Source organism: Mauremys mutica, chromosome 1 (assembly GCF_020497125.1).
Source record: "Mauremys mutica isolate MM-2020 ecotype Southern chromosome 1, ASM2049712v1, whole genome shotgun sequence".
NCBI lineage: Eukaryota > Metazoa > Chordata > Testudines > Geoemydidae > Mauremys > Mauremys mutica.
In genome coordinates this window covers 354,195,086-354,219,796 of record NC_059072.1, presented here as the reverse complement: position 1 = coordinate 354,219,796, position 24,711 = coordinate 354,195,086, and the positions used below count along the sequence as shown (strand labels likewise).

The 24,711-nt window shown below is 45.5% G+C and overlaps 2 protein-coding genes across 3 annotated transcripts in view; one reads left to right on the top strand and one right to left on the bottom strand.

Annotated features, from left to right (window-relative positions):
• RNF169 (ring finger protein 169) overlaps positions 1-19,345 on the top strand; it is a 41,738-nt gene extending 22,393 nt beyond the window's left edge. Inside the window, exons 3-6 of the mRNA XM_045022517.1 lie at positions 6,595-6,741; positions 8,053-8,165; positions 9,766-9,865; positions 12,544-19,345. Of these exons, the coding sequence (XP_044878452.1) occupies positions 6,595-6,741; positions 8,053-8,165; positions 9,766-9,865; positions 12,544-13,746 (1,563 nt within the window). The 3' untranslated portion in view covers positions 13,747-19,345. The remainder of the gene's footprint in view (positions 1-6,594; positions 6,742-8,052; positions 8,166-9,765; positions 9,866-12,543) is intronic.
• Positions 19,346-21,645: 2,300 nt separating this feature from the next.
• The window catches only part of XRRA1 (X-ray radiation resistance associated 1), a 53,218-nt gene continuing 50,152 nt past the window's right edge, over positions 21,646-24,711 (bottom strand). For both annotated transcript variants that reach the window (XM_045022471.1, XM_045022464.1), the window contains 2 exons: positions 23,749-23,854; positions 21,646-22,581 (listed from right to left, as the gene is read on the bottom strand). In XM_045022471.1, the coding sequence (XP_044878406.1) occupies positions 22,280-22,581; positions 23,749-23,854 (408 nt within the window). In that variant the 3' untranslated portion in view covers positions 21,646-22,279. The remainder of the gene's footprint in view (positions 22,582-23,748; positions 23,855-24,711) is intronic.

Genomic DNA, 24,711 nt, shown 5'->3' with positions numbered 1-24,711 from the left:
GAGGAGGCTTCTGGTAAGTGGCTTTGATTTTGGGAATCGCTGAAGCAAGTTGTTGGGGGCAGGAGGGTTGTAGAAAGCAGGCATGTGTCTGTATGATGCGCGCACCACCGCATGCCTAGGCTGAATGGCGGAACAGGGTATTGATTGACTCCCTCACCTCATGGGAATCTACCTCAGAGATCTCCAGGAAACTCTTGTGGAGATATTGGGCAATCCGCTGCTGCAGGTTCTTTGGCAGAGCTGCTTTGTTCCTTGCCCCATGAAGGCTAACTTTCCCGTGCCACTCTACTGTCAACTGTGTGTGTGTGTGGGGGGGGGGGGGGATTGCTGCACACACGCAAGCCACATAAGGGCCAGGGTGGAAGCCGCAGGCTTGAAGAAGACCCTCCTTTGATTCTGTGCTCACCCTCAGCAGCGAGAGATCTTCCATAATGAACACGGCCTGTGGAAAATGTGGGGACAGTAATGATTATAAAGCCTCCTACAGTTCTGGCTTTCTCCAAGAGCTACATGTCCAGTGTACAGTACGGTCCTGGAACACTGCAGTTACCATTTTGGGGGTCTTGTGGCTCATATGTGCTTGCCTGGGGTCAGCCAGTTAGTGACAGGTATATGAATAGTGGCTGGGTTTTAAATCACTGAATCCGTGGTCTGTGTGTTGCAAACAATACTGCTTCTGTAAAATGTTGCATTTTGGCTTCACATATATGACCTTCAGAGCCCAGCCTCCCTCTTTATCGGCGTTGAACGGCTGCGCAGAATTAGAAAGCGGCCACGAAGAACTAAGGAGGACTTTCTGCATTATATCACGATGCACTCTGCGGCCAAAAACCAAGAATTGAAAGAGTGGCGGGACAGCGAGAAGAGGAACCAAAAGGAGAATGCAGTGTGCCAGAACGAAGCCACGGAGCGGCTCTTAAACGTTACGGAGCGCCACGCAGACACGCTGCAAGCGATACTAGCACTGCAAACCGAGTAGCTCCGTGCCCGCCCTCCCCTGCAGCCACTGTCGTAAAACTCTTTCCCATGCGCCCCTCAGACACCGCCAACACACTCCTATCAACCTCCTGGCTCCAGTCTGTACCCATTGCATTCCACTCCTGCCCCGTCACAGTCCAGCCCTGCGGACTCCCAGTACCCACTGCACTCAATACCCGTCCCTCTGCACTTTAGCCCTACTGAAGTACAGTACCCGCTGCACCGTACTCCAAAGGACAAGGTTGCGTATGATACCTGGACATACACAAACCTTTAACCGTCACCTCCTCCTGGGATTCTCCCTTCCTCCATCTTCCACAGTGCTGATTATTTTTTTTGTTTGTGTCTCTCCCCTCCAGTTGTTGTTTTTTAATAAAAGAATTCTTTTATTGGTTTGAAAGCAACCTTTATTCCATTCATTGAAAGCAAACAGAGCCCTGCAAAGCAACAGGCAATTTTCTTACACCTTCATAGTGCATCGTCTGCATCAATCACAATTGCCTCCACGCATTACAAGCACTGCACTCCTGAGCATAGCAACAAATATTAGTGGCTTTCAGCTTCAAATTGCTGCCTCAAGGCATCCCTGACCCTTATGGCCCTGCGCTGCGCCCCTCTAATAGCCCTGGTCTCCGGCTGTTCAAATTCAGCCTCCAGGCGCTGAGCCTCTGCGGTCCAGCCCTGAATGAAGCTTTCACTCTTCCCTTCACAAATATGGAGCGTACAGCATGTGGCTGTAAGCATCAGAATATTGTCATCGGCCAGGTCCAGCCTCCCATATAGGTAGCACCCACAGGCTTTTAAATTGCCAAAAGCACACTCAGGTGGCATTCTGCACTTGCTCAGCCTGTTGTTGAAACGCTTCTTGCTGCTGTCGAGGTGCTTCATGCATGACTTCATAATCAACGGTATTAAGGGGTAGGCAGCATCTCCCAGGATCACAATGGGCATTTCGACTTCCCCTACGGTGATCTTCTGGTCCGAGAAGAAAGTCCCTGCTTGCAGCTTCCTCAACAGGCCAGTGTTCCGAAAGATGCGTGCGTCATGCACCTTTCCAAACCAGTCTGCGTTAATGTCTGTGAAATGCCCACGGTGATCCACAGGTGCCTGGAGAACCATTGAGAAGTACCCCTTCCAGTTAATGTACTTGGTGGCTAGGTGGTCTGGTGCTGGAACTGGAATATGCATGTCATCTATCGCCCCTCCACAGTTAGGGAAGCCCATTTGTTCAAAGCCATCCACAATGTCATGCACATTGCCCAGAGTCATGGTCTTTTGGAGCAGGATGCAATTTGGTCCTGCACACTTCTATCAACACGATTCCAACAGTCTACTTTTCCAGTCTGAACTGGTTAGCAACTGATCGGTAGCAGTCTGGAGTAGCCAGCTTCCACAGTGCAATCACCACACGTTTCTCCAACGACAGGGCAGCTCTCATTCTCGTGTCCTTGTGCCTCAGGGCTGGGGCGAGATCACACAGTCCCATGAACGTGGCTTTCTGAAAGTTCTGCAGCCACTGCTAGTCATTCCACACGTGCATGACGATATGATCCCACCACTCAGTGCTTGTTTCCCAAGCCCAAAAGCGATGTTCCACTGTGGTCAGCACCTCCGTGAATGCCACAAGCAATCTCATGTCGTAGCTACTACGCGTGGCAAGATCAATGTCACACTCCTTTTGCCTTTGTAGTTTAAGGAATATCTCCACTGCCACTCGTGATGTGTTAGTGAGAGCGAGCAGCATGTTGGTCAGCAGTGCGGGATCCATTCCTGCAGGCAGAAGAGGTAGAGCACGCAGTACACAGTTGAAAGATGGCGCCAAATGCGGACAGAAGCACAGGGATTGCTGGGATGCGAAGCAATGCATCACGGGACATTGGGACGGGACCCAGGATGCTCCGTGACCCCCTCCACCTTCTCACAACTCTTTGTGGCAGAAGAGGAAGAGGTGCTCTGTGGGATAGCTGCCCAGAGTGCACCGCTCCAGATATCACTGCAAGTGCCACAAGTGTGAACATTCTATTGCGCAGGCAGCTGACAGTGTGAACACACATCAGTTTCTCTTCAGTGCTCTCTGAGCGGCGATATAACTGCCAGCGATGTAACTTTGCCAGTGTAGACATACCCTTAGACTCCCTCTGTGATCTGGAGCAATCACTTAACCTTCGTCTCAGTTTCCCTACCTATAAATGGGGATGATACTTGCTTACCTTCCTTATAAGTGTGAGTAATAATTGTTTAAAGTGTTTACATTTTTCTTTAAGATATAAGGCACTGTAGAAAGTCTAAATATTGACCCTAGTTTAACCCTTGCAGTTGAATGCAATGTAGTCTTTCTTTCCTTCTTTCTTCCCTCCCTCCATTTATTTTACTGAAGAGTGTTGATTAGATTTAGATAATACAGTAAAATACTATTCTTGTCAGTATGGATGACTTTGTTTCAGGATAAACTGGCACACTGTAAAGTTACATATTTGTTTTTCATCTTACGAAGCAAAAAAAAAAAAGATGATTTTCTTGGTTTGAGCAGCTTGCTTTGGGTACTTGTATTTTGCTGAGGTGAGGAGGCCTTGTAATATTGAGTAAATCCATAGTTGCATCCAGTTCTCTTCACACAACAGTTTTTTCCTTGGAAACTCTGTAATCAGGAGGGAAACTCCTACCTGGGGCATGTGCTGACATGTCACTTTTCAGCAGCGGGGTAGACAGAGCAGTTTCACCTAAGAAGAGGGCACCTTTAAAGACTACATAAACCTGGACAGGTTCAAGGAAGAGAAGATGTCAAATGTGAGTTTCACAGATTCTGGAAATATATGGTGAGCGTATAGGAATAGTATTTCTGATATCAAGAAATGAGAAATCTGATCACCTTAAAAAACAAACCATTTTCCTTCGGATTACTTGCAAGGGATTATTCTCTGAAGCTCTGAGCATAGTGAGCAGGGTCTCTGGGATATTAAAAGGGTAGCTAGGTTAAAATAAGAGCTGTTACTTATCATTACTAATAACAGCTGAGATTATCAAAACTAAAACTTCTAGGAACCTTTTTTTTTTTTTATTTCTCACAAGTTGGGTGTTACAAGTAAGGTCGTCTGTTTCGCTTTTTCTTTTCCTCGTGCCTTATAACGCAGTGATTGCAGTGTTCATGTTGCAAATTCTTCCCTGGACTGTTTGCATTCAAACAGAAATTTTGGGCCTAAATTCCCTGGCAGTCTTCCATTAATTAGAATATGGGTTGTTTCTGCTCTGGTGGTGGGGTTTTGGGGTTTTTTTTTACTTTCTCCATTTTTCCCTCCTCCAGGTTAGAGAAACCTGCTAGTTGCAGAAGCTACTACATCCAAATGGGTATATCTGGGGAAGGGTACATGGAGAGTAACTCCCAAGCCAAATTTGGAGCTATTGGTTTCCAAACTTTATACTGTAGGGCAAACTTTGCATACTTCTAAGTCAAATGGAAACAAAGCTCTGTTACCTTTGTACGAATATGTTATTGGATGCCAACATTAACTCTTTGGCTTGCGGGAGATATATATGGTCTCCAAAACAGAGCACAAAAAGTCTTTGTCAACAAGAGATGCTTTTTTCTTTTTGTAAGATTTTTGTAGATCTCTGCTGTTCTTAATATCCAAAGAAGAGAGCCCTGAGTGTTTTCTGTTGACGGAGGTTATGTTTGCACCTCTTATGGTCTGTTTCAGTAAGCTGATAAGTTTTTAAACATTCTTATATGTCTCACTGTACTTGGCTGTTAAAATAAAATCCAAATATTATCATATGGGAGACAAATGGATAATTCCATGTGGATTTCTACAAATTTTGGGGGAGAAGGAATGGAAGATGTGGGGAGGATTTCAGACAGACTGCCAGAAATAACTTTTAAAAATCCTGGTTTATTTACCCCTATTTAAATCATTATATACAGGACTCATGAACCTCTGAGATTGTGTCCCATAGTAAAACAAATAGAGCAGACTCCTTTGAATTCACACTTCCCATTACTGAGTAAAGACTTGATATGAGTCCTGTAACGAGGTTCTGTATTACTCAGACCAATTACTTTAGTCATCTCCTGAGAAGTATTAACAAACCATGCATCGAAAGAATGTACCCTCAACCCCAACTTCAGCATTTGGTCATGCAATTTTTGCTCCTGTTTCTGCCCTTCTTTCTTCACTCCCCTACCCCCCACCCCGCTCCAGTGTTTGTACGTTGCCTTTCTAGGCTCAGATCCTGTAATGAGAACTCTGTATGGAGCTCTCCGACTTCATCTGGATTCTGCGTGCACAGATACACTTGCAGGATTGGGGCCATAGATTGTAAACTCTTCAAGGCAGGGACTTTGTGCATATCTCCAAAGTATTTAGGACACTTCTTTATACTAGTTTAAATACTATGTATTAGTATGTTGTGAAATATTCTACATTAAAATACAATTTTTCACTCAAGTATTTTTGCAGTCATTACAATTTTTAGCGTGTTTGTTCGCTAATTTTATTTGTTCTGTAAATTAAAAACACGTTGATAGCCAGGAAAGGATACGCAACAAACTGATGACTAAAGGAGAACCAGAAAATATGGCAGTTAAGACACTGTAGTTGGAATTAACAGCTCTGTTTAATGATGAACAAATCATCACAACCCTTCAGGATTTTGTTTTTTGGCGCCGATCTCTATGGACCAAGATACTGGTGAAAGCCTAAAAATGGGAGAAGTCTAGAAACTGTGGGGAAAATATTCACTGCTCAAAAGCTTGATTTTCTTATTCTCCTAGACCAATTTAGAGGTGGAGGCAGGGAAGGAGGAGAGCACTCAAAAAGGAAGCATGAGAATAGAAAATCAAAGCACTGGAGAGCTGCAGTACCTTACGGCTTTAAAGAACATCTACTGTGATCACATCGGCAAATATTTACTATTGATTGATTAAATATCAAATGCTCCCCCACCCCAGACTTTGGGCACCCCCAATCTGTGGTGTTGATGCACTAAGCGCTTCCTGCCAACATTTGTCTGTAAACTCCCAGTATTGGGTGTGGGAGGCAGCGCTGTAACCTTGGTGAAGATTAATTTAAAGGATACTGGCAGTGTGTCTAACAAACTGAATACACTTCATTATAACCCCTTTGAAGATCAAAACAGAAATCTTTGCTTGAGGGAGGGTTCTCTCTCTCTCTCTCTGTATTGTATGTTTCCACATTGCACCTTTGTCATAGGATCACGTATAAGTGGCTGTCTTAATGTAGACAGAACTATTTGTCATGCTTTACAAACAGATGCAAGGAAAAAGGCTGTGTCAAATACTGGTCCTAACAACGCCACTACTAGTTTAAGATGTGTAAAGACAATAATAGCCGTGGTACTTAATAGTGCGTGTTAGTGTCAAAACACTTCTCAAAAACTTGTCCTCAGAACACTCCTGTGAAGTGATGGCCCTATTTATGGATGGGGAAACTGAGGCATGTGGCAAGATTAAGGGACTTTCCTACAGTGAATCATTGTAAGAAACCAGGATTAGAATACAGGATTTTCTGGCTCCCAGTTCCATGTTTAATTCAACAAATACATTGCCTGTATTAACAGCCTGTTTCAAGTATATTGTCTCCTTTGTTATTTTACTGCTAGTTGAGGGAAGAAAAATTACAAGAGGAAAAAACGTCTGAGGATCTGATCCACAAGCTAATTCTAGAAGACATGGAAGTGGGAAAAAGAAAAATGGAAGAACAGCAAAAAAAAGATGAACCACTAATGCTTAAAATGAATCAAGAATGTGTAAGTAAATACTACACTGTTCCCATCCCAGATACAGCATTAAACGTACCCAAGATTGACAGAATTCAGTCCTGGATCATTAATTACTTTTCTAGATGGAGACATTAGATCATTTTTTACAACTCTTGCACAGTTGACACTAGGAGCTATATGTCATTGGAAGGAGGGTGTCCCTAGCCTGTTTGCCAGAAGCTGGGAATGGGCGACAGGGGATGGATCACTTGATGATTCCCTGTTCTGTTCATTCCCTCTGGGGCACTTGGCATTGGCCACGGTCGGAAGACAGGATACTGGGCTAGATGGACCTTTGGTCTGATCCAGTGTAGCTGTTCTTATAAAGCTGTAGCTTCCCAAGAGAACTTGTTTGAAGGACCTGAGATACCAGACTGTACAGTTGTATTTTTAGCTATAGAAAACCTGTCTTTTAGAGGTTTGAATAACTCTTCCGTGCATTGTACATTTAGATTCCATAGTGACAAAGGCACCTGGCTCTAGGAGGAAGGAATACAAGAAACAGTCCCAGTAACGTTTTAAAAACTCTCTCTAAAGCATTCCTAAAATAATTTATCTGTAATACATGTGACATTTTTGGAATACGGGATGGTGTGGAATGAAGGTTTTATTGGCTCCCATTTGGAGTGGCCTGTTTAACTCGCTTCTGGCTTCCCCACTCAAGAGTAACGTGGTCATTTCAAACACCTGTATAGCAACCCATACCACTGCATGTATCCTCTCTCTCTCTCTCTCTCTCTCACACACACACACATATACAGACTTGTAGAAATACACATCTACAAATATATACAATACGAGTCATCGGGACTGTATGTCAGCAAGGTAAAAGAGTAACTTCTTGTTTAGCTTTGGCTCTTGCCCATATCAGTCATAGACGGCGTGGAAAGCACCATATAATAGTTTACGGCTGATAAAAGGTTATGCTGATATCAAACTATTGCTCCCTTAGTATTGTTTGCTGGATGAATTACTATGGGCTCTGAGTCCGGTAGCATTTGATAATGAAATGTGTGTCACTGAACCACAGCTGCTCATATGAGTTCATTTTTTTTTTCTTCTAAGTGGCAAAAACATTAGGCCAGATCTTCAGCTGACATAAATTGCTCTAGCTCAAGGGAAGTTAATAGATCTATGACACTATACACTAGCTGGCAGTCCCATTCTGTTCTTTACGTACTTCAAATGTCGCCACTACATGGGCTTTTGGAGACTTGAAACATTTTCCCAAGGAAAAATAACTATTTCCTGAGTGACTTTTTTGTGTATGCCAGCTGATTCTTCCTTTATTAACTTCAGTTTCCAGAACGCCTCTCGGATTCAGAGAATGAAGAACCATTCCGGAGCAAACACACACATCGGTCGGCTTTTGTCTCCAAAGGCAGTGCCTATTCTTTCGCCTTTCTGACAGGGTAAGAAACAGACTTAGTTCACACTGGCTGTCCATTACGAACATAAATATTGCTCAATTCATTTTTTTTTGTTCTAAACGTCCCTGAAGTACTTAAATCTAATTCAAACAGTCACCACAGCCCAACAGGGCCGGCTTTAGGAAGTGCGGGGCCCGATTCGAACAGTTTCGACGGGGCCCTGGCAGTGATGAGTAAAAAAAAAAAACGTAAAAAACCACATGGGGCTTGTACTCACCGGGTGGCGCTCCTAGTCTTCGGCGGCGGGTCCTTCACTCGCTCTGGGTCTTCGGCAGCACTGAAGGACCCGCCGCCGAAGTGCTGCCGAAGACCCGGAGCGAGTGAAGGACCCGCTGCCGAAGACCTGGAGCGCCGCCGGGTGAGTAAAAATTAAAAAGGAGCCTCTAGCCAGGGAAGGGATTCTCGGCCACTTGCCCCCCACCTCCCCAGCGGCCCTGCCACTGGCCGCGGGGCCCAATTTTCGGGGGAATTGGTGGAATTGGCCTAAAGCCGGCCCTGCAGCCCAAAATAAGTTATTGCTGTTTTAGAAAACTTAGTATTGAATAATTGGTAAAATATAATCATAGAATCCATAGAAATGTAGGGCTGAAAGGGACTTCAAGAGGTCATCAAGTCCAGCCCTCTGCACTGAGGCAGGGCCAAGTAAACCTGGACCATCCCTGACAAGTGTTTGTCCAACCTACCTGTAATGACGGGGATTCCAGACCTCCCTTGGAAGCCTGTTCCAGTGCTTAACTGTTAGCTCTAGTTGATATCTAAAACTCCCATGCTCCAGATTAAGCCCATTACTACTTGTCCTATCTTCAGTGGACATGGAGAACAATCAACATTCTCTTTATAACAGCCCTTAATGTATTTGTAGACTTATCAGGTCACCCCTCAGTCTGCTTTTCTTAAGACTAAACATGCCCAGTTTTTTTAACCTTTTCTCATAGGTTAGTTTTTCTAAATCTTTGATCGTGAATAGGACCAATTTGTCCCATGGTTGTCATAGAATTCTTGAGGATTGATGCATTGGGTATGTGTCCTTTGAAGGCTGTATTGTAAAATTCATTACATTTACGGTCTCTGTACTCTATAAAGATCTACAGAGTAGGGTCGTATATAAAAACGTTTGTTTATACGGGTCTCAAAAGTGGCAGGGCACTTTACAGCACAAATGCCAAGAGCTGGCCCCTGCTCCAAGGAGCTGCTTATATAACTTTACTCTCCTTGGTTGCATCAAGTGTACCAAGTGGGGGAGATTGGGTAGGACAGGACAAGGGTTTCTGTAATATCATGCATTTATTCAGGGCTAAACTGTGGCTTTGCCATAAGCCCTGGGTGTGGAGCAGTGTGTTGTTGCAGTGACCCAGGAAACAGATCAGTCATCATCTCCCTCCAAGTTCCCCCTGCTCTGGTAGTTGGGAGGTGTCCTGTGCAAGCTAGAGTCTGTCTTGGTGGCTACCTCTGCCTCCTGCATGACACAGGTAACTGGCGCACATAAGCAGAATGAGCTATGTGCCCAGCTTGACGGTGCCATGAAATTTGCTGTTTTAAGGTAATACACACAGATAATGTTTTACATATCCCTGATTTTTAGGAACCTAACCTCCAAACTGGAAAGGAGTCAGAGTTGCAATGACACCATTCAAGATCGATCAAAGAGCAGGCAGAGATCAGCCCCAGCAAACAGAACAAAGGTACCAGATGTTTTTGGAAATCTGTCCATCCAGTGAGGGAGAAGTTTGTACATTTCATAGAAATGTTGTTGAAGGCTATACAGTGACAGTTACTTGGAGATCATCTGTCAGTCAAAACAATTGTTGTCGGCAGAGGCGTGATGTTAAATCCGTATGGCTAATCAGTCCCTTACGACTTACAGCAGGAGCTGACTGCCAGTCCAGGTTGGAAGGAATTGAACGGAAAAATGGACAACACACACACACTTTTTCCCTAGCATCATGTGGTAACAGGGAATTCGAAGGGTACTCCCATTTCCTTTTTTGTGAATCAGATTTATTTTTAAACCTGATGCACTGGTTGTTTAAAAAACAAATCTCACAAGCTGGAAAAAGACGGTCTCCATTCCACCCCCAAACTACTTTTTAACCTCTGCATTTTAGCGAAAAGTTATTCCACCACCCCCGCCATGCACCCCTTGCAGATCAGTTTTAAAGTGGAGCAGAAATTATCATTGTTGACCTGATCACTGTCTCCTTCCTTGTGCACCATCACTGATGAACATTGCCTTTCTAGGAACGGTTGGTCTAGTCTTGCTCTTGCTGAAGTCAGTGGGGCTCTTTTTGTGAATGAACTGGTGCTACAGGCCCAGCAGAGGGAGCCTATGGCACAGATGGGCTTCAGTAAGAGTTGTGGCTACTAAGCACCTCTGAAAATCCAACCCATGATTTTCTCGGGCAAATGTCCATCTGCTGTTCCAGCCTAATTACTGGGCTGCTGTTGCACATCTGGTAGACTTCTTCCTTTGCACAATTTCTGAGATTCTAAGGCCTTTGTAGCAACATCAGCCCCAGGATTTGGTCTCCCCAGCATCAGCAATTTGATTGATATCACTCTGGGCATTTAGTCCACTACTGCTTTCCACATACTGGGCCATTTTCTGCCTCTCTGGCCTGCAGGCTCCTGGTGCCTGGCAGCAGCATCATACAACACAGTGGATTCAGTCAGTGTTACCTAATCCAGTCACACCAAGTATCAGGTGCCTCATGTCCACTTCAGGAGGCCCAGCCCGGTCAAGGTAGGAGATGGGGATGTAGCATGTTTCAAAGGGCTTCAGTGGTAGGGCCTTCTTATGAGACCTGTGGCCCTTTGGCTCTTCTCCTACCTTCCTTCCACTCTCTGCTGAGTCTTCCTGCATGGAGATGGGGTGTCCCTTGCAGCCATTGGCTGAGCTCTTGCTCCAGCGCCTTCCTCTCTCCCACTGCACCTTACATCCATCTGAGCCTTCACCTCCAGTCAGGGCTGCCCGGGGGGAGGGGGGCAAGTGGGGCAATTTGCCCCAGGCCCTGGGCCCCACAGGGGTCCCACGAGCCCTGGCCGAGAATCCCTTCCCTGGCTAGAGGCGCCTTTTTAATTTTTACTCACCCGACAGCACTTCGGCGGCGGGCCCTTCACTCGCTCCGGGTCTTCAGCAGCAGGTCCTTCAGTGCTGCCGAAGACGCGGAGCGAGCGAAGGACCCACCACCGCCGCTGCCGAAGACTCGGAGCGCTGCCCAGTGAGTACAAGCGCTGCAGCGGGTGGCGCCTTTTTTCATGTCCGCTCCCCTGCTTTGCCCCAGGCGCCCTGAATCCTCTGGGCGGCCCTGTCTCCAGTCACCAAAGGGAAGCTCCACTGTTCCTCCACATCTCCCTGTCCAGCCAGAGATCTTCATGACCTCATTCTCCCCAGAGCTTCCCTTTTTTCAAGAAGGAATAAGGAACCATCCATCTTCTGCCTGCATCTGTCTCCTTTACTGGGACTGTCCACTTCCTGCACTGAATCCCCTTCTCTTCGGCTTCTGCTTCATCTTCATTCCACAAATGGCGGGGAAAAATCATGCTAAGAATCCAGTAACTGTCGGAAGCCTAAGGAATCCTTGGGATAGCCATTTGGTGAGGAATCCAGCTTGCAAGATGGGGAGATCCTCCGTAGGTCCTGCTCAGGTGACATAAATAGTCTTTCTGACAAGGTCCAAAGTACTGTGGACCTCTCTGAGGTCACAGTCATGGGCCATGGTCCTAAAAAAGGACCCTCTTAGATGACCTAATCTAGTGGTTCTCAAACTGTGGGTCAGGAACCTGTTCCATGGTTATCAACCTCTCTTTGTCATGTGCTTCAAGCTTTTGCCAATACTATGGCTAGCTACTCTCCATTCCTTTGATGTCCCAAGCACAGCCATTCTGCCAAGGATGAATTTGGGACCCAGGCTGTTCTGGATTCCAGTGCACCCTGGTTACCTGTGGGCCTTTCAATGTGCTCTAATCAACCACAGTCGCTTAGTCTGACTTGCTGCAGGATCTGGAGCACCCCAGGCTGCATTCCAGATTAGACAGTGCACAGCTGAATGGAAGGCAAGCAGAAGTGCAGCGCCTAGCCCCAAGGCTGGTCTTAGTGCTCGTTACTAACGTGGTGGGATAAGGAAGTTGCTGGCCCGAGCAGAAGAAGGTGGCTGAAGCTGCTGGCTGGTACAGCAGGCATCGTGGCCTGATAAACAGGTACAGTTGCCTGAAAGATTCGGAACTAGTGGTCTAGTTAATTGTTTGTGATTTGCAGCATCTTCTGTTCTCTCGCAGATTCATCCATTTCACTCTTACTCTGGCCCCTCTTTTTAGATCACCACAATGACAAACTTTCTAATCCCGATGACTTGTCTTACAGGTTCCATCAGTGACCAGTGCGTCAACTCCCATCGTTGGAGTTTTGTCATCCACCCAGAACAATCGCTGTCTCTCTGCCCCAGATTTGACAGCAGAAAAGCGTCCAGTTTTCAACTCCGTTTCGTCACTCTCTATCCTGCACAAGCCGGAGCGATCCATCAGCCCTGAGAGCAATGACAGTATCTCAGAAGAGCTGAATCATTTCAAACCCATTGTCTGCTCACCATGCACTCCTCCCAAGAGGCTTCCCGACGGCAAAGTCTTGAGTCCTTTGATTATAAAGTCTACTCCAAGGAACCTGAACCGAAGCCTGCAGAAACCAACCACCTATGAAGCTAGTCCCAGAATCCTGAAAAAATGGGAGCAAATATTTCAGGAGCGCCAGATTAAAAAGACTCTCTGTAAAGCTACCCTTACATCTCTGGCTTCAGAGACTGGAGAGGACTTTCTGGTTCCTGACGTTGCTAACTCCAATAAAGAGCAGCCACGAATGTTAAATGATCAAATTCCACCTGGTTCTGCAGCACACACAAACACAGAGTTAGATTATTTCCCTTCGATCAGTGAAGTGAAGCTCGAAAGGACTGGTAACAAGAAAAACCGTTCACAGGCCTTAACAATGGATGGCAGTTTCTCTGAACTAGATACAAGGTCAAATGGAATCTCTCTGAACACTCAAATTTCAGATGGGTCTGAAGTAAAAACAAATTCATATCTGGACAAATCTGGTCATTATTTTTGCCCCAATGCTAAGACAAGAAGAATAATTGGAGCCAACCCAGCGCTACCAGGGAACAGTATGCTAGGGGTTTCTGTCAAGACAGCAGGAAAAAAGCAGCTTAAATACCTGAACAATAGTGAATTGATCAACGTACAAAATGGTACCTGCAATTCTGTTGAAAATGTTATTGGCGAACAGCCCCCTTCACTGAGACGAGGACGAAAGAGACACTGTAAAACAAAGCACTTGGAACAGAATGGTTCGGTTAAAAGACTGAGGCAGACAGCTGGCGAGGTGGGCTTGGCCACAGCTGATCCTTTAGTGAGGGAGATGGAACAGAAGCTGCAGCAGGAGGAGGAAGACAGGAGGCTGGCCTTACAACTGCAGCGAATTTTTGATAGTGAAAACAGGACAATGGATAGGCGGAAAGGAAGAGTAGATCAATATCTCTTGCGGTCAAAGAGCACTACAGGTGCAAAGTAGCACTTAGGAACAATGTTGCCTTTTGTAGAGGACATGAGGTTTATCAAAATATCCTATAGGAGGAACTATTTTCTTGTCATACTACCACCCACAAATTTTTTTTTCTTTTTGATGGTAAGACATTTTCAATCCAGTTCACGCTGAAGCCAGGGTCCTTGCAGGTTAAAAACAAAAATTCACCTGTCCCGTTTTGTCCATCACTCTGAAAGACAACTGATCCTCACCATGTATACGCTGAAATGTACTTAAACATAGTAGGTGACATTTCTGAGTTAAATGCTGGTGGTGACCATCTTACTAAGGCAATGGGATACCAAGAGTATATGAGCCCAATGATAAGGACCTTGTCAATCCAATGTCCAGCCTGCTGCATCATGTCAGACAGAAATTAGGGATTGAAAACATATTTACATAAATCATCCAGACTGTTTCTCTCCAACACCCCAATCCTGTGCCTGTTTCACACTCTCCCTTATATTGCAGCCAGATACTGTGAATGGATCGTAAGTTATACCATAGTGAGGTAAACTCCCTGGTTTGTGATAACCTTGTAACAATGGGACCTCTTAAGAAAGAGGTTATGAGCCATGCTTTCTCCTTTGTGTCCTAAGGAGCAAATGGATACACCGATAGTGGATATGATTCAGTAACACCTTCCAGGGGCACAAAAAATTAAATACATTAGACAGCGTAGATCAGAGGTTATTGTAATGAGATCAAATGAAATGTAGGAAACATGCAAACCAAGGATTTTACGGAAAATGCATTGATGAAAACTAGTTAATCGATGTTGGTAATTATCGCAGAAAACTGAGCTATAAAGAAAAGGCAAAGTGAATACTTCCAACCCACTCTCTTGGGATGGCACGAAGGTGAAACCAACCAGGCAATGTGGTTTTGCTCATCTTGGACATTTAGGAAGAGAAGCATCAGGAAGGAAGGAAGCCACCCAAATGAAGCCATTTGACAGTGGCAGCATGGGAGCCCCGTGTACTGCTCATTCCCTAGGTATAAACCAGCCACGCTTGGGCTGGGGAATGTGTGCACTGCAGTGGTAGTATTACTGAGCACTTAGTGCACTATTTACCCAGAGGTTTCAGAGCATTTGGTAGCAGCAAGTAGCCATTATCTTCACTTTAGAGATGTATAAACTGAGGCACAAAGGTTACAATTTGGCTGCTAATTTTGGGCCCCTCCCATTCCAGTTGAAGTCATTGGGAGCTGGGGGTGCTCGGCACTTTTAAAGTTCTTGGTCCTAGATCTCTGAAACGGGGCTCTCCAAACCAGTGGCATCCAGTTAGTTGACACTTCAGCCTATCAGCTTGCCCAGGGTCAGTGGTAGAGTTGGGAATAGAACCCAGGACTCTTGACTGGTCCAGGACAGTATCCAATGGAGAACGTGTTCTCCACCCCACATGCGGCAATCACCCCATGAAGCCTTTTCCAAGTGAGAATTCCCACAAGGCTTTCACTGTTGAGCTTAATGCCAGTCCGGCCCAAATCACTCTGATGTTTTAAGCAGCCCGATGAAGTCTATCTGCCTGCCTGTGTCATGGAGGGTGTTTGTTTTTCTCTCTTGAACCAATTGCAAGGAATATAGATCAGTGCATTAGGTAAGATAAATGTCCATGCTCACTGTTAATGGGTGCCCTTCCTTCCCGAAGAACCTCTGCTTTTCTCCCTTTCACCTCAGGCCTGTCCTTGCAATTGTTTCACTGAGTGAAATAATTTTCTCGATTACCACCAGTAATGGGCTCAAAAATGTCACTCTTTGAATCTTGAATTTCTGACCTAGATGATGGATCTTCTGTTCTTTCAGTGGAATTTTTTTCCCCCTTCAGAAACGTGAGTCTGCTGGTTTAATATCTTGTTGCTCCTTATACCAGGTGACGCTGGCATTTTAAAGAGCTACCTGAAACACGCTGCACCAGCAGTACACCAAGCAGCTGGCAAAACTTGCAGCTGACCTGTGGAGTGCAGGGAGGTTCTGCTAATGCAGCATATAAGAAGCTGATGTAAAAGGATTTTAATAGTTCATCTGTTTCTGCCGTGTCTTTTGCTCTCTCCTTCCATCTTAAATGATGATGAATGGCTTGCCTTCCTGGCAACGAAGGAATTGGTTTCATCTCCGGCTTGCCACTTATTCATATAACTACAAGGACCCTGAAGCTTTTTACTGCTTTAAACTGGATTTTTTTTAAAAAAAAGATCTTATATTTTAATGGATAAAATTTATATATTTTAAATACTATATTTCAACAGATCGACACTTTCATTTTGAGAAATCTTGTAGTAATGATGACATAATATATATCTCGTATTAACACACACAAACTACTGGCTATTCAACTAATATGTGAAGCCAGGAAGTTGATGCTGGCTTTCTGAACTCTCTTAGACTGGACTGCTGTGCCTAACTGTTGTAGCTCATGGGTTGTGTATTATTGTATCCTCTTTGGAGAGGAAATTCTGCCCTTAGTTACACACTTGCAACCTCTCTGGGCCAAATGCACAGCTGATTTTAAGCTGATACGACTCCAGTGTCTTGACCTGCATTGCACTCACTTAAGCCAGCAGTGAATTTGAAGGAAACTTGATTGAAGTCCATGGGTTTGCATGGGTCAGAGTTACTGATGGTCTAATTTGGTCTCATCAGTACTTGCGAACAGCAGAGTACATTAAGGATGGAACAACAGTCTTTAATCCTTAATTTCCTTTATTTTTGTTCTGAGCAAAAGCTTTTTTACACTATCCAAGTGTATTCATGATTTTTTTCCCCTTACCCCGCCCCACCCGAGTGAATATCTTGAAACAAGCTTCCTTACTCAATTACCATGGCTTGTTCTAGGCCTGGCTGCTGGCTTTTTTTAAAACAAAAGAGCTTTTGAGAAACTCACTTTCTGTGGGTTTCACAAGCTGAATGTATCTTTCCTTATAATGAGATTTTGAGTCCTACCCACCTAGGCCAGTGTCCTTCTGTGTGTTTTTTTTTTTAAAGGTCACTTAAACACTTGGGTTTTGTGTGTTCATTTCATGTGTTAATTTTGTTTTTTTATTTTAAATCTGAGTCTCAGTGGAAGTGCAGGAGCCATTGCCTCAGGACAGTTCCTCAAGCTAACATAGCTTGATAGAAAAGAACCATGCTAAAATGTCTGTTACATACTTTTATTATCTACGGGTCGTTCACACAAAGGGCCCTACTCTGCCAACTGTTACATGATTAATCCAAGGCCCTGATTCCATTGAAATTAATACAAAGCTCCCATTGATTCAGTGGGTACAGGTCTGGACCATCATAGAAAAGCCCTTACAAAGTATGGTCCATTGTATCAGTATTTATTTAAGGAGGCCTTTGATTTTGGGATCCTCTTGTGGAGTAACGGTGGATCCTAAAAATCTGTCACTTTTTTTTTTATGAGACATTATTACTCGTCTGCAGTAGCATCTTTAAATAATGTGGCAGGGTTGGTTTCAATATTTCCAAGGGGTGCTTGTCCACAAAATACGGTGTAGGATTTTAGTCCATTAATTTCAGCCTTTCTTAAAAGGAAACTACAGTTTATATTTACAATTTTATCCTCCATCTAGTTGCTTAAAGATCAAGAACAGTTTCCAGTTTGCTAGACTAGGCGCAGTCCTACTCCCTTTAAAGTCAATGAGAGCAGGATTGGGCCCATACCGCCTGATCCAAAGTCCACTGAAGTCAATGGGAGTCTTTCCACTAACGCTGCTGGGCTTTGGATCAGACACCTGGTTTGTACATCTCCATGTGCACTTAGCTGGGGAGGCTGGAGACTCGAGTCGATGGAATGTTGATGACTCCGTTGGAATGTTTTACTACTGTAACATGAACAGTGTTTTTATTATTTACTCAAAAAGCTTGGGTAAAAAAAATAGGGTACTGTATACAACTGCACTTCAAACAGCAGAAGTTGCCAGCCCTTCGTGCATTCAAAGGGCAAATTTACACTTCCTTTGTCGCAACTATTGCCAAGTGAGAAGTATCAGTAAAACAGCAGCTCTGGTGGAGACACCAGAACCATGGATGGAGTCAAAGATCTCCACATGTCTGGAGACACTAAAACAACAAAAGATTTTATTAAAAAAATCTCTATTTTGGCCATTGTTTTGCATCCTCCTCCTTTCTGATCTAATATTCTCTAAGGAATTGAACCTACTCCCTGCACTTTGCGTGAAGGTGAAGGCATGTACCAATTCTTCCAGAATGTGAAAGTCTCTCACCTCACTGCCCTCCTGTAAGCTAAAATGGGGCTCAGCTGTGGGGGCCCTGTGGCTGGTGAAGCAATTGCACTGCTTGTTGCACTTCCTTGTGACAAGAAGGGGTTAGGGATTTCGTTTAGTAGGTGAATGACTGAATCTGCCAAAGATGCCACAGGACTTTAAACCAACTCTGACTCTGTAGATTTCTAGATGGGGTGAAAAAAATGTATTAAGGTTCTTTGGGAGGGCGGTTAGTGACTACAGACATCAGTAAACAAATGAAGGAAAAGTGCCAAAAGAATGGATTGTGCAAAAGATGATTGTATAACACTGTCCTATATTGTCAGTATTTTTTCTTCAAATGGTATTGTACATGCAGTATGGATTAGTCTTGAAGTACAGCTTAATCAAGTGCTTCTTTGTCTTTTGTCAATGAAAGCAAAGGGGAGATAGAAGCCTTAAAGACTATAACTGATTTTAAAACCAGGCCTTTAGCCATGCATCAAGGAGATAGCCCTGCAGTGCTCTCTGCTGGACTTCCCGGACCTCTTTGCCATCTTCTGGCTTTCAAGTGAAAGGTTGATAAGGAGCTTATCCTGTGCAGTGGGAAAATACTTCATCAAAACCAATCCTTTCCGATTTTTAAAGGGGACGAGAGATGAAAACTAAAGACCATTCCTTGTTCAACTTTTGCATGTGGACATGAAGGTCCAGCAAGTCGATCCCATAGATGGAGCTCTATGGGATCTTTGGTAGATCTTCACAATGAGCTCAAACCTGTGCCATGTCCGCTGATTGAACTGTAGCTCAGAAACCGGAATGGTCTCTCTCCATGTTGTACATGAGTTTGATGTAAACTGTTTTCTTCCCCGTATCTTTAAAACACGGCAGCGCATCAAACAGATAGAGAATTAGCTATTCACTATGCAAAGAAAAAATCGTTTGACTGATGGGATCATGTTTTATGCCTGGTTTTCTGGTGTTTACTGTCAAATTGTTTAAAACAAATATAGATGTTGCTACATTTTTTCCACTATGCTTTAAATTATTGTGCTTTGGTGTATCCTCAACTTGCTGTTCAAAAAACAGTGCAGTAAAAGACAAAAGGTCATTTAGGGCCTCAGCTGAACCCCTGTGGCTTCATCAGAACATTATAAAACACATCAGAGTTTACTGACAGCTTATTTACTTGCATGTGTATAATGTGTGGGTAAAATAACATGTGGGGACATGGTTCTATCAGACTGTGGCTTCTGTTATTTCAAGCAGCGTGAAAAAATCCCCAAACTCCCCGTGTCAGTCGTACAAATATCTTGTACAGTCTAACAGCAGAAAAGAGGGCTCTAATCCTAGGACAAAGGCAGAAGTTAAAATAGAATAAAACAAGGTTCTTGTAGTGAATTACCTGTTTTTTCTGAAGTTGCCGTACATGAAAACTAGCAACCCCATCTCTGTGTCTTTTGCCCCAGCCTACGCAAGTTTGCTAGTGACTGGTATGTGAAAATACAGCTGCATACAGTTTCCATAACAAAACATGTTCCTCATGTACCGCAGTAACCATCTGGCCAGTGCTGCCAGCAAAGGCAGGGGGCGGGGTCGTTGGCCTGCACGAGGCAGATGAGAGCTCTGAGGGTGGGACTGGACTGAGATATTAACACCACCAAACAGCCCCAAGTTTTGCCTGTGTAGGTGAGGGGCCCCCTCCCCTTGCTAACAGCAGAAGAGCCGAACTGCTGTTTTTGTAGCGCAGCCAGGGCTTGGGGCTTCCGTGTCTCCCAGGGCTGCATTGGCCATAGTCTTACTCTGTTCCTATTGCAGGCGGGGAGCAAAGGCAGGGCTACGGTACAATCCCCAGTGGCAATACAGCTGAGAAGAAGAACCTTTGCTGTATAGTCACGGATAACTGCAGTGAGGGGGGAGGCGAATGAAAGACGGGCTCTGCCGAGGTCCTAATGCCCAGCACCTTTCCCACGCAGGAGCCAACCCTGGCTGCAGAAATGAGATGGAGAAGGAGGGGTTTGGAGTCGGGCCACTGGAACACTTCCGATGCTAAGGTACAGATTCATAGAGTCCAAGCCCAGAAGGGACCTTTAGATCATAGGCTGACCTCCTGCTTAACCCAGGCCACTCTGCACCGTTAGCCCTTGCTTGAGCCCTGTAATTTGACAGAAGTATCTCTTCCAGAAAGGTATCCAGCCTGCAACAGGCAACTAGCCGCCCTCCCGAAAAATTGAGAAACCTGATGTTCTGATCCCAAGCGTGGGGGGAGCTTTTCTCTGCAGAACGCTGTCCCCAGGCATGGTGGCAGGCTTCAAAACCTTCCCTTGCTACCGTGGGAGCCAACAGTCTATGTTCTGTCCAGCCAGCACCAGCGTGTCCCTCCCGTCCACAAGGAGGTGAGAGGGGAGCAATCCGTAAAGGGGCCAAGGTTTTCTTCTTCTGGCCCAGACCCAGATATACACACACTCGCTCACTCAGGCTGCAGGAGTTGTTACACCTTTCTCTGCTAGATTAAAAGAGCCCTTAGTCGCTCCTCTCTTCTCTGTGAAGGTGTTTCTATGCCCTGATTGGCCCCTCTCGTTCTTTTTGATAAACTAAACAGATTGTGCTCTTTCAGTCTCTCTCATCACACCTCAAATCATTTTTAATGGCTCTTCTGTGCGCTTTTCAACCTCCCCTTTAAAATGTGGCCACCAGCCCTGGATGCAGTATTGCCGGCTCAGCTTGCCGAGCGGAAATAGTATCTTCCCCTTAGAGCGGGTTTACAGTCTTTCCACACTGCACATGTTCAGCATTATCACCATTTTAGATTTTGTTTAGGTAAATTAGCCCAAGTGCCCTGGAATTCCTTCAGGGCTGAACTTGGCCCACACTACCACTCTGGTTCTTTTAATCATTCCTCCCGGGTCATTCCCCACAAGCCCTGTGAATGTTTCTGTCAAACATCTGCCTCTTACAGGAAAATGAGTCTTGGCATTGACGAGTGCTGCACGAAGTACTTCAGTACAAGCACGAACACAGCCCATTCAGGCAGTCAACCCGGGTCTGTAACAATTCCACAGCCACTGTCGCAATGGGTGTTACTGATTGACAATGGTGCGCCTTCACCCTGCCACTGCACCTCTGGAGTTGAGGGGAGGGGCTTTAATTTTAAATACGACTAAGCCCACACATTGTTTTCCTAACTCAATTCTGAGCCATGTAGAACGTTTTTAAATCTCTTTGGGCTATTGCTGTACTCCAAGCAAGGTGACCTCAGCAGCAGCTGTACTTGCACGGTAGGAGCGAATGGCTAGTAATTTGTTTTAAAATCTGAACGCTGGATGAGCTTCCAGCAGTGACCTGAGTTACTCCACTTGCCTTAGAACTAAAGAGTGAATCAGCTTCACACGTTTCACAAATACAGCCCCCTCCCCCCCCCCCCGGGCTGCCCTGGAAAAAACTGAGACACAACCACTAAGCAGGTGCATGATTGAGGGGTTATGCTACAGGTGTGACCCATGAAACATGCCAAAAATGCAGGCGCTGGAGTATAATTTTCTTAGAAACTGTTTTAATAATTTGGCTTGAGTTCTTACCTAGTCCTAGCTCAGAATGATTCAGTTACAGGGAGTGGAATCCTCACCTTGCTTATCCATGCTAGAAATACAAGTACTTTAATGCGTTAGTTTCCTAGGTCCAGAATCCATGTGCACTGGGTAGTCTGAGGTGTGAGCGGCATGGGAAGAGAACTCACAGTCCATGTGCATTTAACCGGGCAGGGTTAATTAATGATCTGTTAAGATGAGCTGAAGTTAGTATGGCAACACGTGAAACCAGCTCCATTTGTTGCCCTTCCCTCTGTTTTCACTGCTTTATGAAGGACACCCACCCACATAGGGTGCAGTCCCCGAGAGCCTTTAGCCACCCATCTATAGTCACTGCACTGCACCCTGCGTGCTGAAAGGATTTCTGCTAAACTCGCCCCCATCAATCACTGCAGCGAGCCAGCTGCCTGCCGCCTGTGAGCCAGCTGGATTCCTTATTTCAGAATAACCACGTTACAGCGACACAGGCCTCGCCGTTGGCAACAGCAGGGCAATAACTGACCAGGTGTTTTGTGAGCTATTTGTTTATTTCACTGATTGCAGCTGTAACTATGTGGACTCAAGTGAGCACAGCTGTACCGGCATGTTACACACAAACCTTTTCACTGTGCTGCATTTTCAACCCTCGCTACTAAAAGTGCACTAACCTCGTTATACAACTAACTCAAAAATCTATCTAGAAAGAAACACAAAAGTTGGGAAGTTCCTGTTCTCCACAGGCCAGTTTACAAAGCAAATGTCACTACGCTCCTCTTACGAGACGAACTTTTCTCCAGTGACAGGTAATGGTTAAGGCTCTCGCTCTCATCTGTATCCTGAGGCAGAGTCTCTGATTTACTTTCCTCGATCTCGACAAAAGTTTCTTGAGTTGGGCTTTGCCCCAGCTCTGGGATAGTCACACTCCCCTTGCAAATCGCCTTATTGGAAGTTGCCAAAGCAGCCTTGTACTTCTGGTGGAATTCCTTCATCAACCCCAGAGCCTCCTGATACGCCTTCCGGTTGGATTTCTTCTTTCGCAGAACAGACACTGGGGAAGAGCAGAAGCATGAGCTCGCTGTTCCCCTGGAACTGGTCTTTTAAAATCTCACAGTGACTTTGATCTTTACTGCTTCCCTCCCATCTCTGATACAGAAAACATTGTTGGGTCTGATCCTATGCTCGGAACTCAGCCGCAGCTCCTACTGGAGGCAACAGGGACTGCACGGATTGGGCCCATACAGTAAAACTGGTTTAGTCCACAGATAGGGGATTGGTCCTGCTTTGAGCAGGGGGTTGGACTAGATACCTCCTGAGGTCCCTTCCAACCCTGATGTTCTATGATTCTATAGCTGGACACCAGCTGCCTTGTTTGGAGAACCTCACTCACTCAACTACTTCCAGACGGGGCTGCTTCGTCACGCGTTAGGTTTTGATGCGTCGGAAGCACAAACAAACCGTAGAGTTTGGGATGAAAGGTTCTGCTCTGGAGCTAGAGAATGGCCGAGGTATTGGACTGGGCCCCTGGCATTCCTGAGTTCAAATCCCAACTCGTCTGGCCTTGGACAAGTCACTTCCCTTTGCCTCTGTTTCCCTCCTCTGTCAAGGGGGGCTGACTGCAGAACAGGAGTGGGGTGCAGGCCAGTTACAGGGCTTGATGCTGTGGCCCCTGTTCTAAGGATTATTCTATTATAGAACCTGAAAAAATGGACTTTAGAATGGAAATTTTAAGACGGTGCCTCTGCTTGGCTTGTGGTGTTTAACCTGCAGCGGGAAGTGCTGGGCTGGTCCGGAAGCTATACTCTGCTCACTACCAGCTTTTGTACTTCTCCACTTTGGGAAGCCATTTTCCATTTAGTTTAAGGAAACAGAAGGCAGCAGGTTCACATCAAGGAGGACCGTGCACACCCTGGCTGTCGTGGGTCTGATTCTATAACACGCCGAGTGCTGTCAGCTTCTACAGGCTCTCAGCACTTCCTAGAGGGATGGGGAAACTGAGGCACGGATAAGGGACATTTCCAAGGTCACCCATAAGTCACTATCAAAAAATCAGGGGTGGAACATAGCTAACTTGACTTCCAAATCCAGTGCCCTTAGGCACTGGACCACACACCTTTAATTTCAAATACGTCACAATGCAGATGTTTCCAACCTCTGCACAGGTCTGTCCTATCACAATCTTTGCATGCAAGTGAGCAGAAATGCAGGGGGGAAATACCTAGTGGAACTTCTCTGATGTTCATGTTGCCTCTCATGGCCAGGAGGACGTCTTCCAGCACCTCGGCTTTAGTCTTTCGAGAGGGAGGGCCTGGTGGCTTCCCCATCTACAAGGAAAGCAGACAATGACGAGCAGGTGCGATGGTCCATGTCCACTGTCCTCCTCCCCTGCCCTGCAATGTTCGGCAAGCTGTGCTTTCACTGGAAACATGACCTATCCGCTTTAAGTGCTCGACTCAGTATGAGCAAAGCTGGTCACAGACACATCTCAGACATGCCAATCTACGTCAGGTCCATGTTTCTCAGCTGCCCTTTGTACCTAAAATGCTGTGCGATGTGCAATTACAGAGTAGCGGGGCGCTTGCATCATTCTATTGCAGTGTAAGAATTTATTCCATAGCATCTACCCATCCTGGTGGGCTACTGTCAACATTTTGGAGATGGACAGTTCCTCAATAAACCATAGACCAATGTTGGCAACCTTTTTGGGCAACTGTGCCCAGGTACCAGATTAAGCGGGGGTGAGCCCATGCCCAAAAGTTCCCATTCAAACTGCACGCAACACGCCACGCTTAAGCTTGGAATGATTTTGTAATGGCAAGGTGGGGGGCTGGAGCATGCCATGGTCCGTGGTGGAGAAAGAGTCCACCCAAGGGAACGAAAGGCAAGGATGGGCAATAGGCTGGGGCCCTGAACAGAAACTCTTCATTCAGGAATAAGGGGAGCTTATTGTACCAGACTCCGAAGCCTGGCACGCGACATATCGGGAGATGGGAACCACTCGCTTAGACTAGAAGGTATCTGATAGCACTGGGCCAAAACTTTGGAGCCTGACATGAAGAGAGGTGAAGGATTTAACAAGAGATGGCCCACAATTCTGACCCAGATCTGACTGGGGGGACATTCAAATCTAGGGCTTCCGTTCGAGTTCATTACCAAGTTCTGAGCCCAGTTTGGCAGGGGT